Genomic DNA, 24,700 nt, shown 5'->3' on the forward strand with positions numbered 1-24,700 from the left:
AAGGGGGTGCAGGAAGCTCTGGAAGGGCAGTGGTATAGAAGATGGAAGCTCTCCCAAAAAACATGGGCTACCAAAGTTCAGGAGCTGAGGTAGCTCAGCATTTTGCTTGCAGCCACTCCTTTTTACACTCCGATAAAACCTTGTCTATGCAGAGACTTTGTTCTTCACTGTGAAGGCTTCTTTGAGCATGTTGAACCTGTGGGAAGATAGCAATCTGCCTGCCTGCAGCTCAGTTATTAATAATCAAGTATTTCAGATGGCAATTTGCATTTCAGCAGCACCTTTAATTTGTGGCTCTCCAAATACTTTACAGACATAGATTAACATAGTCTCACAACAAGCCTGTGAGTTAGGTGGGGGCGATGAGGATGCTGAGGATAAGGGGCTTGGAGCAGTTGTGCTGGAATTTGACACAACACTTGGTCATTGAAGTCCCATTAGGCCTCCAGCTTCAGATCATGCTATTCTAGTGCATGGGTCTGACTGAATGTGGGGCTGGACTGATTGACAAGCCTGTGACTGGCTTGCACAGACTACAGAGGCCATTAAGCTAAGGCAGCAGTTTACTGGTGAAGTAGATGGTGCCTTGGTTGTTCTTGCTGCTGGAATAATCTGAGTGTTGAAGGCATATAAAAATATAGATATCAACCACTGAGCATGGCAGGCTGTAACTGGAGAAAGCCCTTAGACCCCAGGTGGGGAAGCTATGTGGGATGCTACTGTACATGTATTGATCAAAAAGGACATAATAATTTATATATAAGTCCACTCTTGCACTTCCCTAAAGATAAAAACCCCTAAAAACATAATAAAAAGAACCTAGAAAGTCATCACTGGTGGTGTCAGCTTCAAGTTCTGGGCTCTTGGCTTCATAGCACCTACAAAAAGAGCAAAACACAATGTATCAGCAGCCTGTTCGGGCTGGTGAAAGAAGTTAAGCAGTTTGTTCTCTCAAACTCCATCCCAGCTTTAAAATGACTGAAAATGATGTGAATTACTTGTGTGGAATGAGCCTGAGGGTACAGGTGAGACTGTGCTTCAGCATCTCCTGTGGGGGAGGAGGGTGAGACCTCGATTTCTCAAAGGCTAGTTTAGATACCTCTTCATTTAATGGCAGATCCCTCTGCCTTTGGTGGCTGGCCCTAGGGGATGGCACCTATGTACATGAGGTATACTTGATGCCTTGAGTTCAGGCAGCTTGAATAGACCTGGAATAGGTACCCAGAGTTTTCACTGCTCACTAGAACCAGTTTGGACCTTTAGGAGTTTCATGGTAGCTGGGTTTTATTATCCTTCTGAAGGAATAAAAGAACAAAGAAGTACCTCAAGGGCATGTTCTTATCTAGCAAGAGAAATAATCCCCAGCTAACTCTCTAAAAAGCAAGGCTTAGAAGGGAAACCTTTTCTGATGGTGGGTAACTCATGCTGTTGTTCATGTTGATGTTCTTCATGGAGATCAGGGTGATGCTGTTATCCTTCTGGCTTGTGCCTGCTGAGCAGCTGTCGAGAAGAGAAGGCAGCATTAACCACTCTGGAAAACAAGGGGGGAAGCCTCTTTGTGCCCAGCTGGAGGCAAGAAGGTCTAGTGCATGGGACCAGGGCTGACTTGCCCTTCCCTTTGAGCTGCTGTCCTGATTCAGGCCTGTCCTTACTGCCAGATTTCCCGTCCCCATCTGAACACAGGTTTGGAGATCTCTGGGGTAACAAGCAGTGCATTGAGGCAAATCTGGATGTGATGCTGGCTTGCCCTGCAGGAAGCACCATTGTCACCTGCATCACTGCTTGTAAGCAGAATCAGTTCAGCCATTTGGATCTGGTAGTCAGTGACTCAGCTATTACCAGAACTGGAACAAAAGGAAACATCACTGTGTCCTTCTGTCCTACACCCTTGAGTTTATTTGTCATTCAAGGGGAGCACTGGGTATTTTTATATCTACTGCTGCTTATGGATTGCAGTATCTCTCTTTACAAGTCACAAGTGTCAGGAAGGTGGAATTCTCCTTTTTTCCCTACCCTGAGGGCTGGACTATGCATTTGGTGCAGTGGAGACTGGATGGCTTTGGGGATTAGGGTGCCCTTGGGAGCATAGTTCTCTGATATATGCTGCTTCAGTGGCCTCAGATCACTTAGATCGCAATCATTAAGGGTATTTGGAAACTGATGATGCAAATGTGGCACCTAAATACTTCAGGACTTTGTTCCTTGTGTCCCTTGCCCCCTGCCAGAGCAGAATTTATTACTTTGATAGGAAACAGTCAGATGGAAAAGTAGGAGCAACATATTTTAATCCCCTCCAGCTCTTGTTTCCTGCTCCTTTCCCACAGGTAGCCTCTTCTTTGGTAGCAGGGATGGACCATGGGGTTCAGATGGACCGTCCTCCACTTGATACTTCTCTTTCAAAGGTCTCTGGATTGGGGCCCCCTTATCCTGCACTTGCTAGATAACAGTAATAGGAGTCTTGGAAGATATTTCTGGGGACCTGATTTCATCTCACAGTGGCTGCTTTAAGATCCAGAAACCCAACTTCAGACCTTAAGTCTGCATCTAGGTGAAGGAAGATAAGCAAACTGCTTTTGGAGGGTGCTGAGTCTTCACAGATAACAGTGCAGCTTTGAAATGAGGACCCTAAATCTTGAACTTCTACCTTGGATTCCATCAGGCATAGGATGAAGTGCTATCAAAGCTGAGTTTGGGGTTTTTACCTCTTTCAAAGATGTTTTGAAATGCTTCTTTCCACATGAAATAACCAAAGCAGACACTTTTTTGTGCTAAAATTAGGTCTAGAATAAGATAGGCACTTTCAATAGAATATGACTAGTGTGAGCAGCCTTACCTCTCTGATACCATGGAGGTTCCTGGTTTCTGTTTGTCTGGAGGGAGAAAAGCAGTTGGTGATGGACAGGTGAGAAAACATCACAGGTAAGCAATAAAGTCAGGTATACTGAATCACCTTGTACAGGGTTATACATGAAATCCAAATGAGATTAAAGACACCATGGGGGATCCTTGAGAGTTGGTTAGAGAGAATTCTTCAACTAAGTGACATACGGGCAGGACTGATAGCTTTGCTGCCTGTACAGTCAAGTCTCTAGGATCCCTTGGTCTTTGGCAGTTACTAGCCTTGCTGTGGAGCAGCCTTGCCCTCTAGTGGGCACTGCTTAGTGGGAAATGGAATTCCCAGGGAAAAGGAGTGTGAAACTCCATAATTTTGGCTGGAAGAGCTGCTCACCTTTGGAAATCTGCACATTTAACTGCAGCAAACTTCAGGCTGTTCACCTGTGCGGATGGGTCTGGGCTGGGACTCTAAAGAGGTGGTCACACCACATCCTAACTGCTGAATCTGCGTTGCAGTTTGGCTTCAAAACCTCAGCACTGTGTAAGTTTTTTAAAAGCATCTTTTAGGAATTGCCAAATCCACATGAAAACTGATGACTTTTTGGTTAGAGAAAGACAGATCACCCCAGGTAAATACCTTCTGAGTCCTTTGAGCGGTTACACTTGAACCTCAGGCTGACCACACTGACCAGAATGATCACAACCACTATCAGGATAACGATGAAGCTGATGACACCTGGGGATGCAGAAAGGACTGTCTGTGATTGATGTCACAACGTGCCTATCCTTGGCTTCTGAGCAGCAGAGAGACTTTGACTGTCTTCAAAACTTGGGTAGGGAATCAACATTGTTATTAAAATGAGCAATGGCAGTTAATAGAGAAGTGAATAGTCACTACAGCAAATGGTTTTATCCTCTTGTGTCATAGCCTCACAGGGCTGAATTGGTAAGGCAGTGCCAGGAGGGCAGAAGTCAGCTGATTACAGTGGGAATTGACTGGAGTCAATATATCCATACTATAACTGGTAAATCTTATCCTAAAGGTGTATAATGTCAGATAAATATGTAATGTAATAGGGAGAGACAAGTTAAAGACTGTGAACGATGTTATTTGTCTAATAAACGAATGTTTAAGTCCAGATCTGATTCTGATGTCAGGCCTCAATAAATCAAACTTATCTTTGCACGTGAATCTCATACTGTTAAGATTGCTTTAGGACTTCTCATGGCTTCCCTTAGAAGATACAAGCAAATGATACTTCTGAAGTCAACACTTGACTATTAAAATGCTTCTGAAATAACACTTTTTTCCCTTTAGTATGATATAAATGAGTAAATTGGCTTTTTTTGCTCATCTTTATGGAGGAGGGGGACGGTATAGTCCAAGGCAGAATGGATCTCTTAAATCTATACTGTGCCTTCAAATGTATTGCCACATTAAGGTATGGCATCTCTTGTTCCCTCCTTCAACAGCCTGAAGCATGTGGAAGATTTGACTGCTTCCTGCCAAGCAGGGTGCAGATACACAAGGGAAAGCAGGAACACAGGGTAGGAATGAAGGGTAAAAATAATATGGCTAAGTTTGCAGACAGGTACTGTATTTACTCTAGACCCTGTCGGGGGAATCGAGGCATACGGGATGATTTGTGCCCAGGTCTTGCCCTAACAGTGAGCTGGGGCAAACACTGGTGCTGAGAGCAAGATCTCAAACTTGGGTGTAGCTGTGATGGATTCCAAATTGTCTTATATACTGGACATGACTGTTATTTATTAGGTGCTTTATTGCCTGCTGGTGAGAAGTGTTTCTTGATGGTTGTACCCTGAAAGCTCCAGGCTCAGGCATAACTGTGGAGTTATCTCCAGGGAAGTGTCTTTGAAGATGGGTGTCCAAACCAGCATGGCCTGGTGAATGAGACCCCTCTCCTCTCCTTAGGTTGCACAAGACCTTACCAAAAGCTGCCACTGTCAGTGGTGATTTATCATCCGTTGGAGTGGGCACAGGCAGGTAGCCAGAGGACATTGGTGTTGGGGTGACTGGATTTGAGGTGCCTGCAAGAGAGGGAAAAAGGTAGCTTTCTGTAAAAGGCTTTCTTTATGGGTGGGAAGAGGATTCCTAGCAGTGCTAGAGGACCTAAGTCACGCTTGAAGAGAATAAAGGTGGATCCTGACCAGCTCCATCCACGTTAACAGCAAAGTGACCAAGACCTGGGTAGGAGTAAGGTTGCCTTGGTGTGGCCCCTTTTGTTAACAGACTGAGAACTTCCACAGGGTTTTCTGCAGGGTCCCCAGTAAGAAGTCATGGAATAGTACTGGTTGGAAGAGATCTTCAAAGGTCATCTAGTTCCAACCCCCTTCAGGAACCTGAGCATGAAACCATCTATGTGTTCATGTGGAGAGTTTGTCCTGTCTCCCTCCTGTTACAACCTTTTGCCATAGGGCACCTTTCCTGATGTGGATCACAACCACTGCTCCCAGGCTCAATAGGTTGCCCTAAAGTGCGGCTTCTGTGGAGCTTTGCAGGTTTTTCAAGTGCTAAATGGGATGGAGAGCATCCCTCAGGTACTTGCTGCCCTGAAGACAGTATGATGGGCTTGCTGTTGGCTGTGTAAAGTGCTATAAAATATCTAGTGGTAATTACCTCCCTGTGAGAGAGTGGAGGAAGCACCTTGAGTTACTGATGCTGTAGTACTCTTGCTTCTTGTGGGCTCTTGACCTGCAGAGAGAAACACGGAATGTGAGCCTTGTCCTTGAGCATTATCTCATAACCAAAAGAGTTAATGGGCATGCTGGAGAGGAGAATGGATTCATGGTAATGCTGGCAGTATCTGGGAATAGGTGGAGTTCATAATCAGGCTACAACCTTTCCACCAGAAATACTTTGTACTGTTTTCCATGACCAAATATAAGCTCAGGGAACCAAAATTCAAATACTCTTGTGTAAACTCCTCAGGTTCTGTGGCCCCTGATGCAGTTTTGGGACAGAGAGAGCAATTGAATACTGAGAGAGTGAATTGTGAAGGTTATAGAGTTGCTATTGCCCATGAGCATTGAGATTTTGGGGAAGAAATTCTGCAGAATATGGGTGTGAATTGACTCTCCAGCTTGTCCTTGGACTTGGAATTAGTGGATATGCTGTCCTGTGTTATCTAGAAGTAATGAAGCGAGTTTGAGTTACACCATCTGTGACAGTGTAGAGGTTGATCTGAGCAAGGACTCCAGATCTCAGTGGGATAAACTGGCTTATATGAAGCCGTTTGGGTTGTGCCAGCTGCTTCCAATGCCTCTACAAGCAAATGTAAAGCTAGCCTGTGTGTCTCACTTTTACAGAGAGAAAAAAAGTCCTTGTTGCCTCCTGGATGTGCATGGAACTGCCAGATTATCTGCATGGACCTTATTCAACAGTTACAGGCCCTGTCAGGAGACTAAAAATGATACTTGAATGTTTCAGAAGATCATCTGTAGGTCAGGTAGGATCCTCTTTCCTCCTTTCCTGTCCCCATTTCTCAACAGCAGCATTGGCCAAAAGTATGTGATGCTTGGAGAAGTGTGAAACAGCTCCTGGCACTGCACTGGCCACAGGGTGTGCAGCTGAACTGGGGTTCCTGGCTTGCACAAAGCCTCCTGTTTTGGAATGCAACTTTGCCAAAAGTCAGAAGGAAAAGGGGAAGTGCTATGTAAAGGGGAAAGGATATGCAGTAACACATGTAACTGGCTCAGAAACCACGTGGAGCAGAACAGCCCTGAGAAGCAGGGGCTGCTGCTGTATGTTTTCTTCACCACTCATCAAACCCTGTGTTTCATTCTGGAATTGTTCTTCTAGCTGCAGGTGAGGGGCAGAAGCTGTGGTTTGTTGAGTCTGACATGGATACCCCATCCCTGAGGAATGGTGGGTCTCACACAAGAGGAGATCTCACTTTTGGAAGCATCTGTATAGTCAAAGATGTATGGAGCTTCTCAGGTATGAAGCAGGGTTATAATTAATAGCAATCTGCTCTGCTGCAAGGGGCCCTTGGCTTGGCTGGGCACAGGCATGCTGGTTGGACATCTGTGCAGGCAGAGCTGACCATGGGTTTTTAACCTTGCTTGCTTGTGTTGGAGAAGATGTGAGCGGGGCTTGGAGGGGCAGACCACTGCAGGCTTTTGTGAGGCTGAATCTTTAATGGGGCTCATGTCAGTTGGCAGATTCCAGTCTTCCCCTCCCTTGGATTCTGCTCTTCTTCTGAGAAAGGTCTCACTGAATGTTCAAGTTGGGTTTTTTTGCTTACAGGTTGGGTTAAGCAAAATGTCAAAAGCAAAACTATTCCTTTTATAAGGGTGTTAAAGGGGCTCCTTTTCTAAATGTAGATCAGTCTTTCAACTGTTCAAGTTCATCCCAGGTGAAAGATGTTAAGTGCACTTGGTTCTCTGTTTTATCACTGCTTGTAGGGATAACAGACATGATTTTGGGTGTTACTGATTGCTCAGCCTCAAGCTAGACTGGTGCTGAGGTAATCTGCACCACAGGAACTAGGTAAGTTACTTGCCATGAAATGATCTAAACTTATTGTTACTCTATAAAAGGACAAAGTACCTTGAGATGGTGAAGTTGCTGTGCTTTTGCTTCCAGTAGACTTTTCATCTGGGTAAAGAAAACATGGGAAAAGGAGAATTAACTCTTGAAGCTGCTACTGATTATGCTATGGAAAGCTGTTTGGTTTCTATAGTGTAAAAAAAGCTTTGTCTGCATGAGGCTTCCCCTCCAAACTAGTATCAAGATGCCCAGCTAGGAAGCTGTGCAGTTATTTTGGAGAGTGTACATGGGAGGTAAGCTTGGGAGAGGTCTGCTGGGGAGCCTGTAGCTCCTCCACAAACTATTACCTGGTAAAGCATGATCTGGCTCTTCTGATACGGGCTTGCTGAGTAGCTGCCACATCTAGGTAACACTTCTGTCCAGCCCCATGCTTCTAGGGAGCTGGAGTGAGCTGCTCTTTTAGCACACTCAGATTCAAAATTGCTGCTGCTGCATAAGTAGCATATCATGGACTAGCCCAGTCTTTCTGATGCCTCCAGTTTTGCTTGGATAAAGAGGGATATACAAACAGGTCCTACCTGAGCAAAATTTAGAGCTTTCCATGCTTACCTTGCACAGTTGATGTTAGCAGTGTTGTTGTGAAGGAAGAGGACTTGGCTGTAGTAGTTGGACCCACAGAGGTGAGATTCAAGTCAGTTGGTGGTGTTGATTTTATGGAAGGCTCTGTGGAGGAAGAGTAGTGTTACTTCAAAGGGTTCTGCTCACCTCAAGCTCTGCTCAGATGCAGCTTGGAGTGGGGCATGGCTATTGCAAAGAGTCCTCAAGCTCCTTGGGAGCTATGGATAATTGCTAGGAAAGCATGGGCAGATTTCCTTGCATAGAGAAGGAAATAGCCTTTGTCCTGCTCGGAGTCAGGGAGCTCTTGTTTTTTGGCATTAGCGTTTGCTTTCTTAGTGTATGGAGATGCTGAGCTCACAGAGCTCAGGAGACATGTAGATAAGGTCTCCATTTTGCCACTGCTTTTTTCCTGCTTTGAAAATGAGGGTATTTTTATCACTGGACACTCTATCTGGCTGCTGGGTCCTGATGTATTTGCTTGCTTGTTATCTGAAATACTAACTCCTGTGTTATATTTTATGGAGAGTCTCTTAAGCACAGATAATTCAGCTCTGGAAGCTCTGTCATCTTCCTCAACCTGCTACCCAAAGCTCCATAGCAAGAACATGATCCAGAGCAAGACATGGAGGGGGGAAAAAAGCTTTCAGTAAGCCCATTGCAGGGAAGAGTGGGTTGGAATTCACCAGCTTGGAATTTTAGGGCTTGTCTGGACTTCTCTTGGCTTTCCAATAAAAATGAGAAAAGAGTAAAAAAGGTTTTAAGGTTTTCTGGGGGGAGTTTTGGGGGTTTTACTTGTTTGTTTTTGTTTTGTTTTCCCTGTGAGGGTGCTGAGGCGCTGGCACAGGGTGCCCAGAGAAGCTGTGGCTGCCCCATCCCTGGCAGTGCTCAAGGCCAGGTTGGACACAGGGGCTTGGAGCAGCTGCTCCAGTGGAAGGTGTCCCTGCCTGTGGCAGGGGTTGGAGCTGGATGAGCTTTAAGGTCCCTTCCAACACAAACCAGTCTGGGATTCTATGATGATTCTGTGAATTAGAGCTAAGGCAGAGTTAGCCTACTGACTCTGCTTCTCCCTATTCAGTTTAGGGATTTTTTTCTCCCTGTTCTTACATCTGTACCTTGATCCCTCTCCGGTGAGCTGACTGTGTCAGAAGCCCTTATATCACAAGATTTCCTTCTTCCCCACCACTGTTCTCATCTAACCTGCTGTTGCACAGCCCCATCTATTGCTGGATGGCCCAGCCAGGCTGAAGGTCAGAACAGTTACAAGCCAGGACACCCCTGAGCCATGTTCTGAGGTCTCCAGGTGAGTATTACCTGAGGTATGGTTTTTTACTTCAGGGCTGTTTGTTGTTGATTGGGATTGACCTGTAACACAAGCAGAGAGACACGGAGGTAACTTCTCCTATGCACGTTCCTTGTTAGCGGGTTCCCCATGGGGAGAGCTGAAGGATGGGCCAGAAAGGGGCTGTTGTAGACAGTGACAGCTGAAAAGGTGATGGAAACATGAGATGGGAAGGAGGGGATTTGTCACTGGTGTGGCTATAGGGACACGTGGATAAAGGGACCTTGGCTCTGGGGATCCATGGAGGAGAGTGTGTTAACTGCTAAGAAATGGGCACAGTGGCTTCCATGGTCCCTGGAGATCTGGGGGGCTGAATGATAAGTTGGGCAGGCAGAGGTGGACAATGCAGGGTCCTTGGAGAATGTCCTTCAGTGGGGGGGAGTTCCTATTTAAGGGTGCTCTATTTGCATCCCCATCCAAATAGACATATAAGCAGATCACAACCCAGGAGGTACCTGTAACAGCTTGGACAGAGGACTCTGTGGAGGCTGTAGTACCTGCAATGAAAGAATAAGAGTATTAGCATGGCTAATCTGTGGCTGTCACTAACGCACTGGTGTTCTTGCTGGTTGCATGGTCTGGATTTTCCTCATCTTCTGTAGTATTGACTTTAAAATACATGATTTCCCCAAAAGCATTCGCAAAGAAGTAGTAGCAAATACTGAGTGCAAAATCACAAGGTTCTGAGTAATTTAGGACTGGAGTTTATTCAGCCAAGATAAATGTTCTCCTTCCCAGACAGAGCAGGACCCTTCAAGGACATGTCATCTTCTGCTACAGGGGAAATGCAAGGCCATATTGAATCAGTGGGGTCATTTGCTCCCCATGAGCCAGGGATGGGGCATTCACAACCTCCCTGGGCAGGCTGTGCCAGTGCCTCACCACCTGCAGCATCCTATTTCTTACCAGGAGCCAGTGTGGGTGATGAACTTTGTGGTAGGTCCCTGTGCTGTAGGTGCCTGAAAGAGGTCATTGTGTGTATCTGGGATGAGATCTTCAGCATTCAGCATGTGTGGGTTATCAGGGCTTGGCTCAGAGCTCACCCCTTGGGACTGTCTGGGTATAGTGAGCTCCTGATTTGATCTCACTCTTCTCATCTAAGTGAATTGGAACTGTAATTGTTTTTTTGTCTGAGGCTTTATGACAATGATCCCAGCCAAACAGGAACCAAAACAATGTGTAAACACCAGTGAGTATGTTATAAAACATGGTCCCTTTCCAGATAGGATTTGGCTGTAAAAACCAGACCTGACTTTTCAGATCTTTCCCATGCTTTTCTCTTCTGGCTTGCTAGCCAGGCAGAACTCTCTAGTTTAGTTGATAAGAGACAAGGCGTGATCAAATCTTTAATTACAGCGAAAGGAAGGGACTGATTTGTTTTCTAAATCCATTTGGAACAGGCCCAGAAAACAAGGACTTTTAACTGCAGCAAGGAAAAGGGAGGCTGGGCAATAGGAAGCTGCCTTAACGTAAAGATAGTGAATTGCTGGGAGTGATTGTGTAGGAGAATTGTAGGATATCCTTCTCCACAGGGTTTGAAGGACATGTTAACGAGCATCACTTCAGTAACATAGACAGGTTTATGGGTAGATGTAACCTCACTTCCTAAATCAACTAATATAATGGAGAAAAAGATCTTTCAGGGCACAGAATTGCCCTTCTTAAAGAGGTAGAGAAGCTCTTTTTGAGGGAGCGGGATGCATCCCTGTTGCCTGGGAGGCTGTTGGGCACTGCTGCCTCCCCAGTGCCCAGCATGTGATGAATTGGGTGTTTCCATTGGTACTGAGAGTTTGCAAGTTTTCTCTTTGTCGCTGGGCTTCCTCTTCTTAAATAGCATTAAAAATCAGTTTCTGGACTTTGATTTCCAAATGCCATAGGATACTCTATACATTCAGCACAAAACATCATCATGGGAGCCAGTATCCTCTAGCAGCTGCCAAGCTCCAACAGCTCCTCTTTCTCCTAAATTCTCTTGCAGAAACCATTGTCTTGTTTTCCCATGAGAAGTAGCTGCTTGTAACACATTTTCTTCTTGAAATTATCACAGGTGCTTTTTTAAGTGTACCTGGCACATAAAAGCATCCCAAATTGCTCAAGAAAGAGCTATTGTCTACACTTAGGCTTTGTCAAAGGAAAAGGGGAATAAAGGTGCTGGGCTGGCTGCTTATTCCACTATTTTGGTGCAGTTGAGGAGAAATCTGGGAGCTTGAACAGAGACTCTAGGGATGGGAAGAAGCTGAGGGCAAGGAACATGACATTGGCCTGTATGGCCATCTGTGGTGGGGCTATTCCATGGGCTAGCTCCAGTGTTCCTGGTGCTAGAACAAAAGGAAGAGGCTCGTGCTCAACACTTTCTTCCTCCACAGCTCAGCCTTTCATTGCAGGTTACACCAGAGCACTGGCTCATTGGAGTTCACCCTTTGCAAAACTAAACCTGGGGGTTATTGTGACTAAGATTTAAAAGCAGGATTTCTGAACTAGCTGATCTTAAGGGCCTTTCCAACCCTATATCAGTTCTTGAGGTTCACCTGGCCAAGTGTGTGCTCACCGTTGTTTGCCACATTTGAGCTTTGCTGTGAAGAGGCCAAGGGATGGAATCCTAAAGATGGATCATAGAGATCCCCCTTTTGGCACTTTACTTGGGAATAAATGGCCCTGGCTTCTCTAACTACAACCACTGTTATTTCAAAGTGGAGCAGGTCTGGCTCTGACTTCTAGCCACTGCTGCTTGCTATGCCTGCCTTGCCAGCCCTGATCAAAAGCTCTGTTCTATTAGGTGTTTTGTTTTGGTGAGGGTGCTTAGCATCCTGGTGGGATAACATGGGAGGGGGATATACATGTGCAAAGCAGGAAGAGACACGAGCCATGTCGTGGGGCTGGGCAGCAGGATGGGTACCAACAACGCCACGCGTCATGGCTCCCTGCAGACATCCCTGGGGACTCTCGTGCAAACTGGGCTGGAAACCATTTCCTCCCAGTGCTGCTGCCAGCAGAGCTCCTGCTCCCGTCCATGGAGGGCCCTGGCTGTATAAACAGCTAACAATAATAACCGGGATGCAGCCAGCGCAGCTGGAATTGCAATAAACATCAAAGCCATTCAAAGGATTTGCCACTGAGCATAAACACAGCCAAGATATTTGTTGCTTGTTTGGGTGCAAGTGATTTATAGCTGGGTCGTGCAGTTCTAGGTGGAGATAGGGAGTTTGTGGAGGGATTTACAGCGTTCTGCTGTTGCTGGAATGGGAAGCTCCTGATTATGGGGACTGGTCTTGTTCAACGTCTTTGTCGCTGACATGGATTGAGTGTGCCCTCAGCAAGTTTGCCGATGACACCAAGCTGTGTGGTTCAGCTGATAAGCTGGAGAGAAGGGATAGCATCCAGAGGGACCTTGACACACTTGTGAGGTGGGCTGATGCCAACCTCATGGAGTTTAACCATAACAAGTGCAGGGTCCTACACCTGGGTGGGAGCAATCCCAGGCACAGCTACAGGTTGGGCAGAGAAGAGATTCAGAGCAGCCCTGCAGAGAAGGACTTGGGGGTGTTGGTCAATGAGAAAATGAACATGAGCCAGCTTCAGTGTGTGCTCACAGCCCAGAAAGCAACTGTATCCTGGGCTGCATGAAAAGGAGCGTGACCAGCAGGTTGAAGGAGGTGATCCTGCCCCTCTACTCTGCTCTCATGAGACCTCACTTGGAGCATTGTGTGCAGTTCTGGTGTCCTCAACATCAAAAGGACATGGAACTATTGGAACAAGTCCAGAGGAGGCCACGAGGATGATCAGGGACTGGAGCAGCTCCTGTATGGAGACAGGCTGAGAAAGTTGAGGCTGTTCAGCCTGGAGAAGAGAAGGCTGTGTGGAGACCTCATAGCAGCCTTCCAGTATCTGAAGGGGGCCTACAGGGATGCTGGTGAGGGACTATTCATTAAGGACTGCAGCGACAGGACAAGGGGTAATGGGTTAAAACTGAAACAGGGGAAGTTTAGATTGGATATAAGGAGAAAGTTCTTTACTGTAAGGGTAGTGAGGCACTGGAATGGGTTGCCCAGGGACGTTGTGAATGCTCCATCCCTGGCAGTGTTCAAGGCCAGGTTGGACAGAGCCTTGGGTGACCTGGTTTAGTGTGAGGTGTCCCTGCCCATGGCAGGGGGGTTGGAACTGGATAATCTTAAGGTCCTTTCCAACCCTAACTATTCCATGGTTCTATTATTTTATGATTATCCACAGGGCTGCACAGGAGTGCATCAGAGCTGTGGGTGCATTTCAGCTCCAACATGGTGCTAGTCGCTTTTGGATTATTTTTTCCAGAAGATGAGCAGGGAATGTTGGATTTCTGTTACTTGCAGTAGTTCCATGAGATCAGATGTGAGTGTTAGAGCAGAGAGGCCTTTCCATGGGGCCTTCTCTCATAGTGTTGTTCCCAGAGCTCACCCTGCTTACTCCTCAGCACAAAAAGATGTAAACCAACAGAAAGGTGAATTTTAGGTATTTCTGCTTTGGTATTATTTTTGGCAATCCCAGACATTTAAAACATGGTTTCTGCAGCTGCAGACCTAAGAGAGGCACTGACTAAAGTCCCAAATGTTGCCAGAGACACTATAGCAGCACTCTGCTGTAGCAGAGACCTGGGCCAGCTCTTGGGAACGCTTCAGCAAGGTTTGGGTCCAGCTCTGGGAGGGCTTGTGCTGTCTAGTCCATGCTCATAGAGGGACAGAGCTGCAGGGGACATCTCTGGCAGGAGTATGAAGGTGCAGGGCCTGGGACTGGTCCTGTCCTCTCAGAACTGGTGATAGATAGGAACCATCTGCCTTGATGTGTAATCCTGGACTTGTATTGCTCTTGTGTTCCCTGGCAGTGCTGGGAGGAGCTGTGGTGATGTTCTACATTGCATGGCAGGGAGCTGTACAACCTCTGCTTGCAGGTCGCATGAACACATGCTTCAGAAAAGAGACCCAGCAGCTGAAAACCAGACTTTTCAACTCACTTCTGTCAAATGACCAATGACAGAAACACCCCAACTGCTTAAAGCAGGGGCAGCTGTTTCCTGGGTGAAACACAGCAGCTGTGGAAGCAGCAGAGAGCAGCAACACCCAATTCTTAGGGCTTCCACAGGAAAAAAGAACCCTCTATTAGGAAACCTGGAAAGCAGAGAGCTCTGCAGAAGCCTAGATCCCATTTTGTGAAGTGCCTAAAAAAGCTGCCTCTGCCTTTAGGATTGTGCAGCAGATAATGTAGAAACTGTGTGAGAGAGAAGTGCTGTAATGCAGGCTGGATAACTGACAGCCACAATCAGGTCCCAGATCCGCAGAGTGTTTAAGAGTCTAATTCCCAAGTAACACAGGGGGGTTGGGAGCTTGCTGCCAAGTGGTTCTGAATTCTAATGACTTGGCCAAAGTGTTATGGAAAGTTTAAAGAGCCAGGAATGGAACCTGGATCTCATCAGCAATTAAAATCAATCTCAGCCTTCCTGTGTTCCTCCTCAAGGGCAGTGCCCAGGCCTGAGCATCCTCTGGGAGCATCATGCTCTGTGCTCCTCACTGGTGAACTCTGCTGAAAACAGGTCTTAGAGGAAGTCAATTAAAAACCACTTGGATGTAGAAAACAAGCCAGGAAACAAACAGTGTGTAGGAGAGGATCTGGTTCGAGACCATCTTCAAAACCTGAACTTACACAAGTCCGTGGGACCTGATGAAATCCATCCTTGGGTCCTGAGGGGTGAATGAAGTTGCAAAGCCACTGGCCATCATATTTGAAAAATCATGGCAGTCAGGTGAAGTTCCTGACGACTGGAACAAGGGAAATATAACCCACATTTCCATGGGGAAAATGGATGACCTGGGGAATTACAGACCAGTCAGTGTCACCTCTGTGCCTGGCAAAATCTGGGAGCAGATTCTCCTGGAAGGCATGCCAAGGCACATGAGAAACAACAAGGTGCTTGGTGACAACCAGCATGGCTTCACTAGGGGGAAATCCTGCCTGACCAATTTGGTGGCCTTCTATGATGGGGATACAAAAGTGATGGACAGGGGTGGAGCAGTTGACGTCATCTACCTGGACTTGTGCAAAGCATTCGACACTGTCCCACATGACATCCTTGTCTCTAAATTGGAGAGACATCAATTTGATAAGTGGACCACTCAGTGGATAAAGAACTGGCTGGATGGTCACACACAAAGAGTTGTGGTCAATGGTTCAATGTCCGGCTGGAGACCAGTAACGAGTGGTGTCCCTCAGGGATCGGTGTTGGGACCAGTCTTGTTTAATGTCTTTGTCAGTGACATGGGCAGTGGGATTGAGTGTGCCCTCAGCAAGTTTGCTGATGACACCAAGCTGTGTGGTTCTGTTGATATGCTGGAGGGAAGGAATGCCATTCAGAGGGACCTTGACACACTTGTGAGGTGGGCTGATGCCAACCTCATGAAGTTTAACCATGACAAGTGCAAGGTCCTACACCTGGGTTGGAGCAATCCCAGGCACAGCTACAGGTTGGGCAAAAAGGAAATTCATGGTAGTCCTGCGGAGAAGGACTTGGGGGTGTTGGTCAATGAGAAAATGAACACGAGCCAGCTTCAGTGTGTGCTCACAGCCCAGAAAGCAACCGTATCCTGGGCTGCATCAAAAGGAGCGTGACCAGCAGGTCGAAGGAGGTGATCCTGCCCCTCTACTCTGCTCTCGTGAGACCTCACTTGGAGCATTGTGTGCAGTTCTGGTGTCCTCAACATAAAAAGGACATGGAACTGTTGGAACAAGTCCAGAGGAGGCCACGAGGATGATCAGGGACTGGAGCAGCTCCTGTATGGAGACAGGCTGAGAAAGTTGGGGCTGTTCAGCCTGGAGAAGAGAAGGCTGCGTGGAGACCTCAGAGCAGCCTTCCAGTATCTGAAGGGGGCCTACAGGGATGCTGGGGAGGGACTATTCATTAGGGACTGTAGTGATAGGACAAGGGGAACAGGTTAAAACTGAAACAGGGGAAGTTTAGATTGGATATAAGGAGAAAATTCTTTACTGTGAGGGTGGTGAGGCACTGGAATGGGTTGCACAGGGAGGTTGTGAATGCTCCATGCGCCTCAGCACCCTCCCAGGGAAGAGCTTCTGCCTAAGAGCTCATCTCAGTCTCCCCTGTTCTGGCAGGTTCAAGCCATTCCCCTTGGCCTGTCCCTACAGGCCCTTGTCCCAAGCCCCTCTCCAGGTTTCCTGCAGCCCCTTTAGGCACTGGAGCTGCTCTCAGGTCTCCCCTTCAGGAGCCTTCTCTTGTCCAGGCTGCCCCAGCCCAGCTCTCTCAGCCTGGCTCCAGAGCAGAGCTGCTACAGCCCTTGCAGCATCTCTGTGCCTGAGACGAGCAAACCCTGAATCTCAGGTACTGGGTTCCAAGTCACTGTTTTCTTACCAGCAATGGGTAAGAAGTTTCTCCCTAAGCTGTGCAATCCACCTGCTAGCAAGGCAGGGCCATTGAACCACATCCCTGGTGTTTTCAGGTTTGTAGCATTTTCATATGCTACCAACATTAGGGGCAAAGTCTCCTGGAACCTTTCATATCTCCGAACACCACCTCAGCCAAGAGGCATTGGAAGTGACTTTGATCCTTTCTGCTGTGCTAGGATGATGCAGCTGAAAGGCAAAACCAGCACTCCCAAAATCCATAACTGTGAGAAAACCTGAAAGGAGGTTCCTGCTTGTTGTGGTGGTTTGGTTGTGCTGAGTGGGCTCCTCTCCTAAGTGGATTATTGAGACCACCTATCTGAGGTACTACACAAGATAAAGATCTCCCTTTTCCAGTCTTGGGCTTAAGCCCACACCTTGATTTTGCCAGCAGTTCCTGGCATTCCTGGTGTTGGGTTACCAGCACCAGCCCCTCCAAGGACACCTGGTGTTGACTCATGTATTGTAAATGGGACATAATTCCTGGAAACCATCCCCGACTGCTTCATTCAGGTTTGCAGTGTCATCTGTGGGGTTTTGTGTTACTAGAAGGGAGCAGTTTGTTTTGTGAACAAACATTTCTCCTAACCACCTCCTGCTTTCCCTTCCTTGTTCACCACGTCAGGGTTGCGTTGGCCTCTCCATTGGCCAAGGAATCAGCTTCAGAATGCACTGGATGCCGTGGTTGAAGGATGGGAGTACTCTCTCTGGAAGCTCTTCTCATAGCTGAAGGTCTGTCCTCTAGCTGCACCGCATTTTGATTAGATCAAATACATATATATTGGAATGCATACATGGTTTTGTACGCTGTGCTTCTCGTGGCATTATCTGTTCAGTGGCTGTAGCACAGCCAGTAAGGAGAGCAGTGGGAAAATCCTGCTGGGTTCTCATCAGCTTGGACAAGGAATTTTTCAGTGGAATTCTTTTGTCTGGAAAATGCCTGCCCATTGTAATGGAAACGGTTCATAGGAAGAGGTTTGTTTGGACAAAATTACTGTTAAGTGTTTGTGGGGGAGGAAAACCAGGTTGGGAATGTTGCAAACCTTCCCACTTGGGCAGTTTCACAGGAGCAGTGTTTGAGCCTTCCTTTGGAAACAACTGAGAGAGCTGGGAAGTTGGATTGAAGTGCTGATAAATTCATTAATAGACTAATGAGCAAAATTAAGACAAGAAACCCCTAACAACAACAGCAACAAGGTCTGTGTGGGAACAGGCAGGTATTAGCTTCCAGCCAAAGCAAATTCTGTCTCTCTCTGCACTCTGCTTGGGTGCAGGGAGACCACTGAGCTCTTCTGAGGTCCTTCATTCCCTTCTCCAGCTGCCTATGTGTCAGGGAACCGGTGACATCACTGGTCCTGCCTCTGCCCCCTTTGCTAAGCCTTGCCTTGCACAGAAGCTTTCCCCCCAAGTACTACACCCCCTTAGTGCTTTTGGTATAAAATTACACATACAATTAAAAAAGCCATTTCAGAACTGTTGGATCAATGCAGAAAACCCAAGTGAGACAGCATACGTGATGGGGGGGGGGAGGATGGTGATTGTGATTGAAGCCAGAGGGGTGCAACCACAGCATCAATGGATGCACAGCGAGCACCAGCACTGTGTTATCATCTGTAGGACCCTGTTGGGTCCAGCACTGGCTGCCAGGCACACACTTGGTGAGATCAGCCTCTGCCCAGGAGTTCAAGCAGAGTGCAGAGGACAAAGTGATGCCCTCAGGACCGAGGATGGAGGATGGCATCCCTTCCACCTGATGCTGCAGCAGCCAGGGTCCGGCACTGACAGTGGGCTGGATCTCAGCCTGATACAGAGAAGGTGCCTGACCACCCGTGGGCATTCCTGCCCCACACCAACCATCCCAGTTAGCTCAAGAGGTAAATCAGCATTTAGGACAGGCATTAAGGAGTGTCACAGTATGGCCAAGGGGCCTCGAAGCCCTTTGTCTCATACCAGGCACAGTTCCCCCCTCTGCTGAAGCCAGCAGTATTGCCCTCTAATGAAGGGAGGAATTTTCCAATCCATGTGCTGTTACTGCTCAGAATTACACAGCTACTGACTGAATTGGTTTCTACATTCTCTGCCTTTTAAAGCTGCCATTATTAATGGCACAGCAGCTGTAATCCATAGGCAACTTGTATGGTTTAATGATAAAAACTTTGGATTGGAGACACATTATTTGTTAAGTGTTTGTCTATTAGAATCAGTGATGCTGTTTCAGCCTCTATTCCTTTGCATGTGTTTCAGCTCCCAGCTACTACAGCTGTCAGCAAAGCAAGAGGTGCCTGATGATGCAGGAAAAAACAACCTGTCACCCTTCAGAGCAGGAAACCCGTTCCGTCATCCCAAACCACGACTCACGTGGGAAAGAGAACTTAAAGCACGGTTATCACAAAGGAGCAGGGTTATTACAGTAAGGACAAGGTATGGTCTGTGTGAGTCCTGCACATGGGTTTTGTATTTATATTGATGAGAGGAAGAATTAAAATGTGTCAAGGAAAAAAGGTTATTGAAGAAAACAACATCCTGTATGTTTAAATGTTGTAACTTTTGTCAAATAGGAGTAAAGTCACTTATAACAAAATGCTTCAGCATCACAAAACACAGCAGAAACACTCCTTTTGTTAACCAGGGCGCAAGTTATTTCATTCCAGTGCTTCCAAATAAACCCTGTAACCCTGCTACAGCCACACTTTTCCCATCAACCTGACCCCTGCCACCCCTGAATCTAAAGGCTGAGCTTTCCCATGGCAGCTGCTACACATTCAAACCTCTGGCAGTTCCCTTTGGTGCCCCCCATGAAGCCGGACACCCCAAATCCCCCCATCCAGCCCCTGAGGAGCGCCTCACCTCGGAACAGCACGCAGCCGAACAGCCAGAGGAGCGGATGGATGGATGGAGCCAGCATCTTCTCTGTGGCTTGTGACTGTGCAGCCCTGCTGAGGCTCTGTCCATCCCGGGAGGGACAAGAGGGTGAGGAGCGATTTGCCTGCCTGGGCTGACTCTCACAGAGCTTCCTGTTAAAGAATAGAAGGAAACGGGCTGAATCCACAGGGGAACTGTGTTTTTTAGCCCATTATGGTCGGAGAGGATGTGAGACATCGCCTGCCGATGCAAAGGAAACCTCGCCATCAGTTGGTGGGGGGATTCAGCTCTTGTAGTGGGGGAGAACAGTGGCACAGTGGGTCTGCCCTACCTTGGGCCTTGGCAGCTGCCTTATGGTGCTTGGGGTTTCTGGGAGATGCTTTGTTTGATGCCCATGCCTGTACCTACCTGTGCAGCTCCAGTGAGTCCGGGCACCTGGATGTTCTGGGTTTGGGATGCTGGCTCTGGGATGCTGTTTTTCAGGTGGCAGCAGCATCCTTCCCTACAAGACATGCAGCACACAGCACTTTGGCTTATCGTAATCCCTGTTCCTTGCCAAGAAGCAAAACGGGGAAACTGGGCCATTTCTGCCCCCCATCCAGCATAAAGGATTTGGGGCATTTGACTTCTTATCCCCAACCTTGCAATGCACTTGTCTATGCACATCCTGTTTATCCCATGCTGGCATAGGTTGAACTTCAGAGGTAAACAAGTTGCCCTGGGTTAGATGTAAATGAATGTCTGGGGGGAGGAAAAGGGTCTTGGTGTCCCCGTGTGGGAAAGATGCCTGTGTCCACCTGGCTTGGAGGGTCTGTGTGGGTGTTGAGGATACAAATCCACAGCACTGTCTCCTGGCTCGAGGGGCTGATCCAGCCTCTGGAAAGCTGCAGAGGCTCAGCTGAGGGTGATGGAGCTGATCCTTTACTGCATGCAGCACATCGAGGGAGGGGGGGTGATCTATGCTGCTGGCAATGTCTTTGCTTTCCATGGCTAGGAGAAGGCAGGAGGAATGAAGGGAGAGATCTCCTGTGTGCTGTGCAGCACCTTGTATTTCAGTGGGTCTCCTCAGATACCTCCGTACCCGCAAGCAAACCATAGGCCAAGAGCAGGCAGCATCCCACAGGTTTGCCTTTACAAAACCTCTGTCAGCAGCCTCCCCCTTCATTTTCTCTCTCCCTGGCACAGATGTGATGCTCAGAGATTATGCTGTAGATTAAGGTTTTACTGAATCCTGAAATGAGTGCAGATTCCCAGAAGCTCTAACGTGCAGGCAAATCTCTGCTGGATGCCGGGCTGGATGAGGGAAGGGGTATTTCCCACCCCATCTTCTCAATGTGGAGGGAAGACAAAGCCCATGTTCTCACCCCAGCTAGTCTTCTGAGAGCCTCCAGGTAAGAGCAGTGTTGTTTGGGGATGGAAAGATGGGAAGATGTGTTTTGTAATGGCGGAAACACCCGAGGATCCAGCTTCTCTGCTCTGAGATGTGCTCAGGGTCACTTCAGGTAGCAGAGGACCTAGACTAGCACAGCATCCTTGGACAAGAGGGATGGTACCTAGTTGCATGCAGGCATAGATGCTGCCATGCTTGAAGTCATCCCTGCAAGCTTGTGTGCGGGAAGAGATGTGTGAGCACTGCCTTGGCACTGGCTCCTGCCTGTCACCCTGAGCAGGTCCCAGTGTCCAGAGCTGCACCATGTGCTCATCCCTCTACTGGAATGGTCTTTCCACAGCAGCAGGACCCCCATGCAGGAAGAATCAACCCTGGATCTGCCCCATCCCTCGGGATGAGCGTCCTTCCAGCCCTGAGTGCTGTGTGGATGCTCTGTGGGGCTGTGCAGTGCTCACGTGCAGGAGGGTGCAGTGGGTTCTGAACCACCCCACAGCTCACACGTGGAAGGAGGGAGGTTTCCTGCTGCCGTGGGGCCTTCCTGCCGCACAAAGGGCCCTTGTGCATGGGCAGAGGAGGGGTTTGCAGCCGTGGGTGCTGTGCCGTGGGAGGGGGCGCGGCGCTGATGTGGCACCGGGATGGGTGGCGGTGACCGGAGCACCCGCGGCATGAGCTGCTTCCTCCTCTGCCCCGGGGACTCCCGGGGGGTGCGGGGCCCGCCCGTGACGTGGCAGCTTCCGAGGTGAGTGTGCTCGTACCTACCGGAGCCGTCCGAGGCTCTGCTGCCGTCAGCGGCCCCGGGAGGTGATGGTTCCGAGGGGACACGGAGGTACCGCTGTGGGGCTGGGGAGGGCTCCCCCTGCCCGTGCGGGCTCCCGTGGGTGCTGTGGCTGCGGCAGGGGGTGCCTTGTGGTGTGTTCTGGTGGGGTTGGGTCCCTGTGGGGTTTGTGGTTGGATGAGCACTGTGGGGCTGGGGGAGAGGAGGGGAGGGTGAAACCCCATGTACATGAGGCCCTTAGTGACGTGGTTTAGTGCTGGAGTTTTGAGTGCTGGTTTATTCTATGAGTCTGTGAAGTTGTGGAGAAGGAAGAGCTCCCACTGAAGGTGTCCAGGACTAGGGGACACAGAGCACCACCCCCAGCTGCACGTTTCCAGGGCAGCATCCTACAACCCCAGATAAACTGATCCCATCCCACAGCACTTACAGCACCACCCCATTCCCCAGCAGCTGCAGGTGCAGAGGGAGCTGCCGACCCACGGGCAGCCCACCAGGACATCAGTGGCCTCTGCTCAGTGCTCACCCTGTGTTTCCCTGCTCCAGGTCATCCTGCTCAGCCATGAACACCTCTGCTCCCAGCAGCCAGCTGAGGCAGCCTGAGCCCCAGGATGTGGCTGCCTTCACCCCCATCACCATCGTCAAGAGCGTGACGAAGAAGTCCGATGCCCTGCCCATGATCTCAGTGATCGTCCTCATCTTCGTGCTCTTGGCTGTCTTCATCATCATCGTGGTGCACTATGGCCCGCACCTCCGCACGGTGCAGATCACCCTGTACCACGAGCCCATGCCGCAGGACATGGACAACGGTGTGCACCTCACGGACTGGAGGGAGCTGGGCTCCCAGAAGCTGCCTGCCCAGCCCTGCCCATGGGACCTGGCCGGTGTGAGCTGCCAGTGCTCCTGCAAGCACCACCTCACCTGCGGGAGTGTGGAACCCAATGTCATCGAGATCACGTACCTGTGATGGGTACCTGGGCAGGGCTGCAGGGACCGTGTCCTGTGGGGTGAGCAGTGATTGGGATGTTGGCTTAGCCTGAGACTCAGCGGTTCCTGCTCCCCAGGACTGTGTCTCTCCCCAGGCAGGCTCAGCCAGGGGGTGAGTGTCGCTGTGCTGACCCATCGTCAGCCCCCACAAGTCCAGCCTTGGGGTGCTGCTGTCCCCAGCCCAGGCTCTGGGGCTGGGTCAGCCTACATGGGACAGCATTAGCATCTCTTCTGGTTTTTCTTGCCCTGGTTTTACCTGTCCCACGCCGTGGGAGTGGTCAGGAGAGCTCCTGGTCCTTGTCCCAGCTGGGGAGCTCTGGGTGTGGGCTCATCCCCTTGGCAGGAGCTGGAAGTTGCATCACCTTGGAATTGCTTTCCAGCTTAAAGCTGTTTCCACATGCACAGTGTCCTCATTATGGCACAGGAAAGCCTCCAGCCCCTCTTTTCCTCCCTGCCATAGCCCCTTTCCCTCTGTTGGAGGGGTGAAACACTGTTGTCCCTCCTGCAAACAGCCACAAGAGAGGAGGCAGCTCCTGAACCCATGATGGTGCTTCCACACTGGACCCAGCAGCAGAGGACAATGTGTCTGGTCCCCCTGTGGAAGCAGGTGAGAGAAGAGGAGACAAAGGATAAGCAAGAGAGGTGGTGATGGTACATCGGTCACCCCTTGCAGCTGGCTGAGCATCTGGAGGCGTTGGCACTGGTAGAGGACCATGTGCATATCTGGGCAGAGCCTGCAGCATCTCTGTGCTCAATGGCAGGGATGGGGAAACCTGAGCTCATCTTCACTGTGGTCACCTTCATTGTCCCCTTTGCTGTGTGTTGTCCCTGCACCAAGCGAAGCAGGGACCTGGTGACTGGATCCAGTGTTGGAAGCAGCAGTGCACATCCCACCTGAGGAGGGAGCGATGGTGGGGCTGACATGGCCAGAACAGGCAGACCCACGTTGTTCTAAGCTGCATCCCTGGCACAGATCCCTCTGTGTGCTGCTGGACAAGAAGCGAGGTAATGTACCTGTTCCTCTGAACACTGGGGGTATTTCTGACACAGCAGCTGCTCCAGCCTCCTTCCTTCCTCTCACTTATTTTAAAGCCAAGCAGTAGTTGGACTTGTTGGGAAATTCTGGTCTCTACAATAAACTTAATTTATATTAATTTTGGGAGTGTTTTCTGTTTTGATTTTTCCCCTTCTGTTTTCCACAGGTGACAGTGCATTATCAGCTTTTCCATGTCTCTGTCAGGCAAAATAAGGTGTGTCATTTCCATTGGAAATCACTGTGAGTCCCACCTCCCTCTGTGCGTTAACAGAGGGCTTATCTTTTAACATATGCCTCCCTGAGCAGTAAGCACCACCTGGAGAGCTGAACACCTTCCAGGGGCACCTCTGAATGACACCATAGAATCCCAGACCAGTTTGGGTTGAAGGGACCTTAAAGCTCATCCAGTTCCACCCTGTGCCATGGGCACAGACACCTTCCACTAGAGCACGGTTGCTTGAAGCTCATTCCTATCCCTACAGGGCTGCAGGGGGGTCTGCCCACAGCACAGCAGAGGGGCAGGATCCCCTCCCTGAGCTGCTGCTCACGCTCTGGGGGTGCAGCCCAGCACATGGGGGGTTCTGGGCTCAATCGCACACTGAAGCCGGGTCATGGGGAGCTTCTTGTTACCCAGCACCCCCAAGTCGTTCTCCTCAGGGCTGCTCCATTCAGTCTCTCCCAGCCTCTGTTTGTGTTGGGGATTACCCTAACCCAGGTGCAGGACCTTGCACTTGGCCCTGTTGAAGTCTATGAGGTTCACAGGGTCCCATCTCTGCAGCCTGTCCAGGTCCCTCTGGATCCCATCCCTTCCCTCCAGTGTGTGACTGCAGCACACAGCTCTGTGTGATAATCCCGGTTGTGATAACCCAGCTGCTCCCTCATAGCAAGCATGGGGCTCAGTCCAAGAGCTTAAGAAACCCCCTCATATG

General features: G+C 49.1%; 2 protein-coding genes and 1 long non-coding RNA gene across 4 annotated transcripts; 2 read left to right on the forward strand and 1 right to left on the reverse strand.

Moving 5' to 3' along the window:
* Positions 1-272: 272 nt before the first annotated feature.
* On the reverse strand, positions 273-22,846 carry ECSCR (endothelial cell surface expressed chemotaxis and apoptosis regulator). 2 transcript variants are annotated; one of them, XM_031044771.2, is made up of 12 exons: positions 22,710-22,846; positions 19,572-19,738; positions 9,758-9,799; positions 9,275-9,325; positions 7,955-8,068; positions 7,406-7,453; positions 5,474-5,548; positions 4,786-4,884; positions 3,473-3,571; positions 2,834-2,870; positions 1,401-1,500; positions 273-878 (listed from the first exon to the last, which is right to left on the reverse strand). In XM_031044771.2, exons 2-12 carry the CDS (start codon positions 19,627-19,629, stop codon positions 870-872), a joined length of 732 nt encoding a protein of 243 aa, XP_030900631.2. In that variant the 5' UTR covers positions 19,630-19,738; positions 22,710-22,846; the 3' UTR covers positions 273-869. The 2 variants fall into 2 exon arrangements, with proteins under 2 accessions (XP_030900631.2, XP_030900630.2); XM_031044770.2 differs by lacking the exon at positions 273-878 and having other exon boundaries at positions 887-1,500.
* Positions 9,236-19,020, forward strand: LOC115945687 (uncharacterized). The gene is made up of 3 exons (XR_004079963.2): positions 9,236-9,263; positions 17,350-17,456; positions 18,969-19,020. It is a non-coding gene; the product is annotated as an uncharacterized lncRNA (long non-coding RNA).
* On the forward strand, positions 21,749-22,846 carry SMIM33 (small integral membrane protein 33). Its single transcript, XM_031044772.2, has 2 exons — positions 21,749-21,802; positions 22,295-22,846. The coding sequence occupies exon 2, from the start codon at positions 22,311-22,313 to the stop codon at positions 22,713-22,715; it is 405 nt and encodes a 134-aa protein (XP_030900632.2). The 5' UTR covers positions 21,749-21,802; positions 22,295-22,310; the 3' UTR covers positions 22,716-22,846.
* Positions 22,847-24,700: the final 1,854 nt, after the last annotated feature.

Source organism: Melopsittacus undulatus, chromosome 10 (genome assembly GCF_012275295.1).
Source record: "Melopsittacus undulatus isolate bMelUnd1 chromosome 10, bMelUnd1.mat.Z, whole genome shotgun sequence".
NCBI classification, from domain to species: Eukaryota; Metazoa; Chordata; class Aves; order Psittaciformes; family Psittaculidae; genus Melopsittacus; species Melopsittacus undulatus.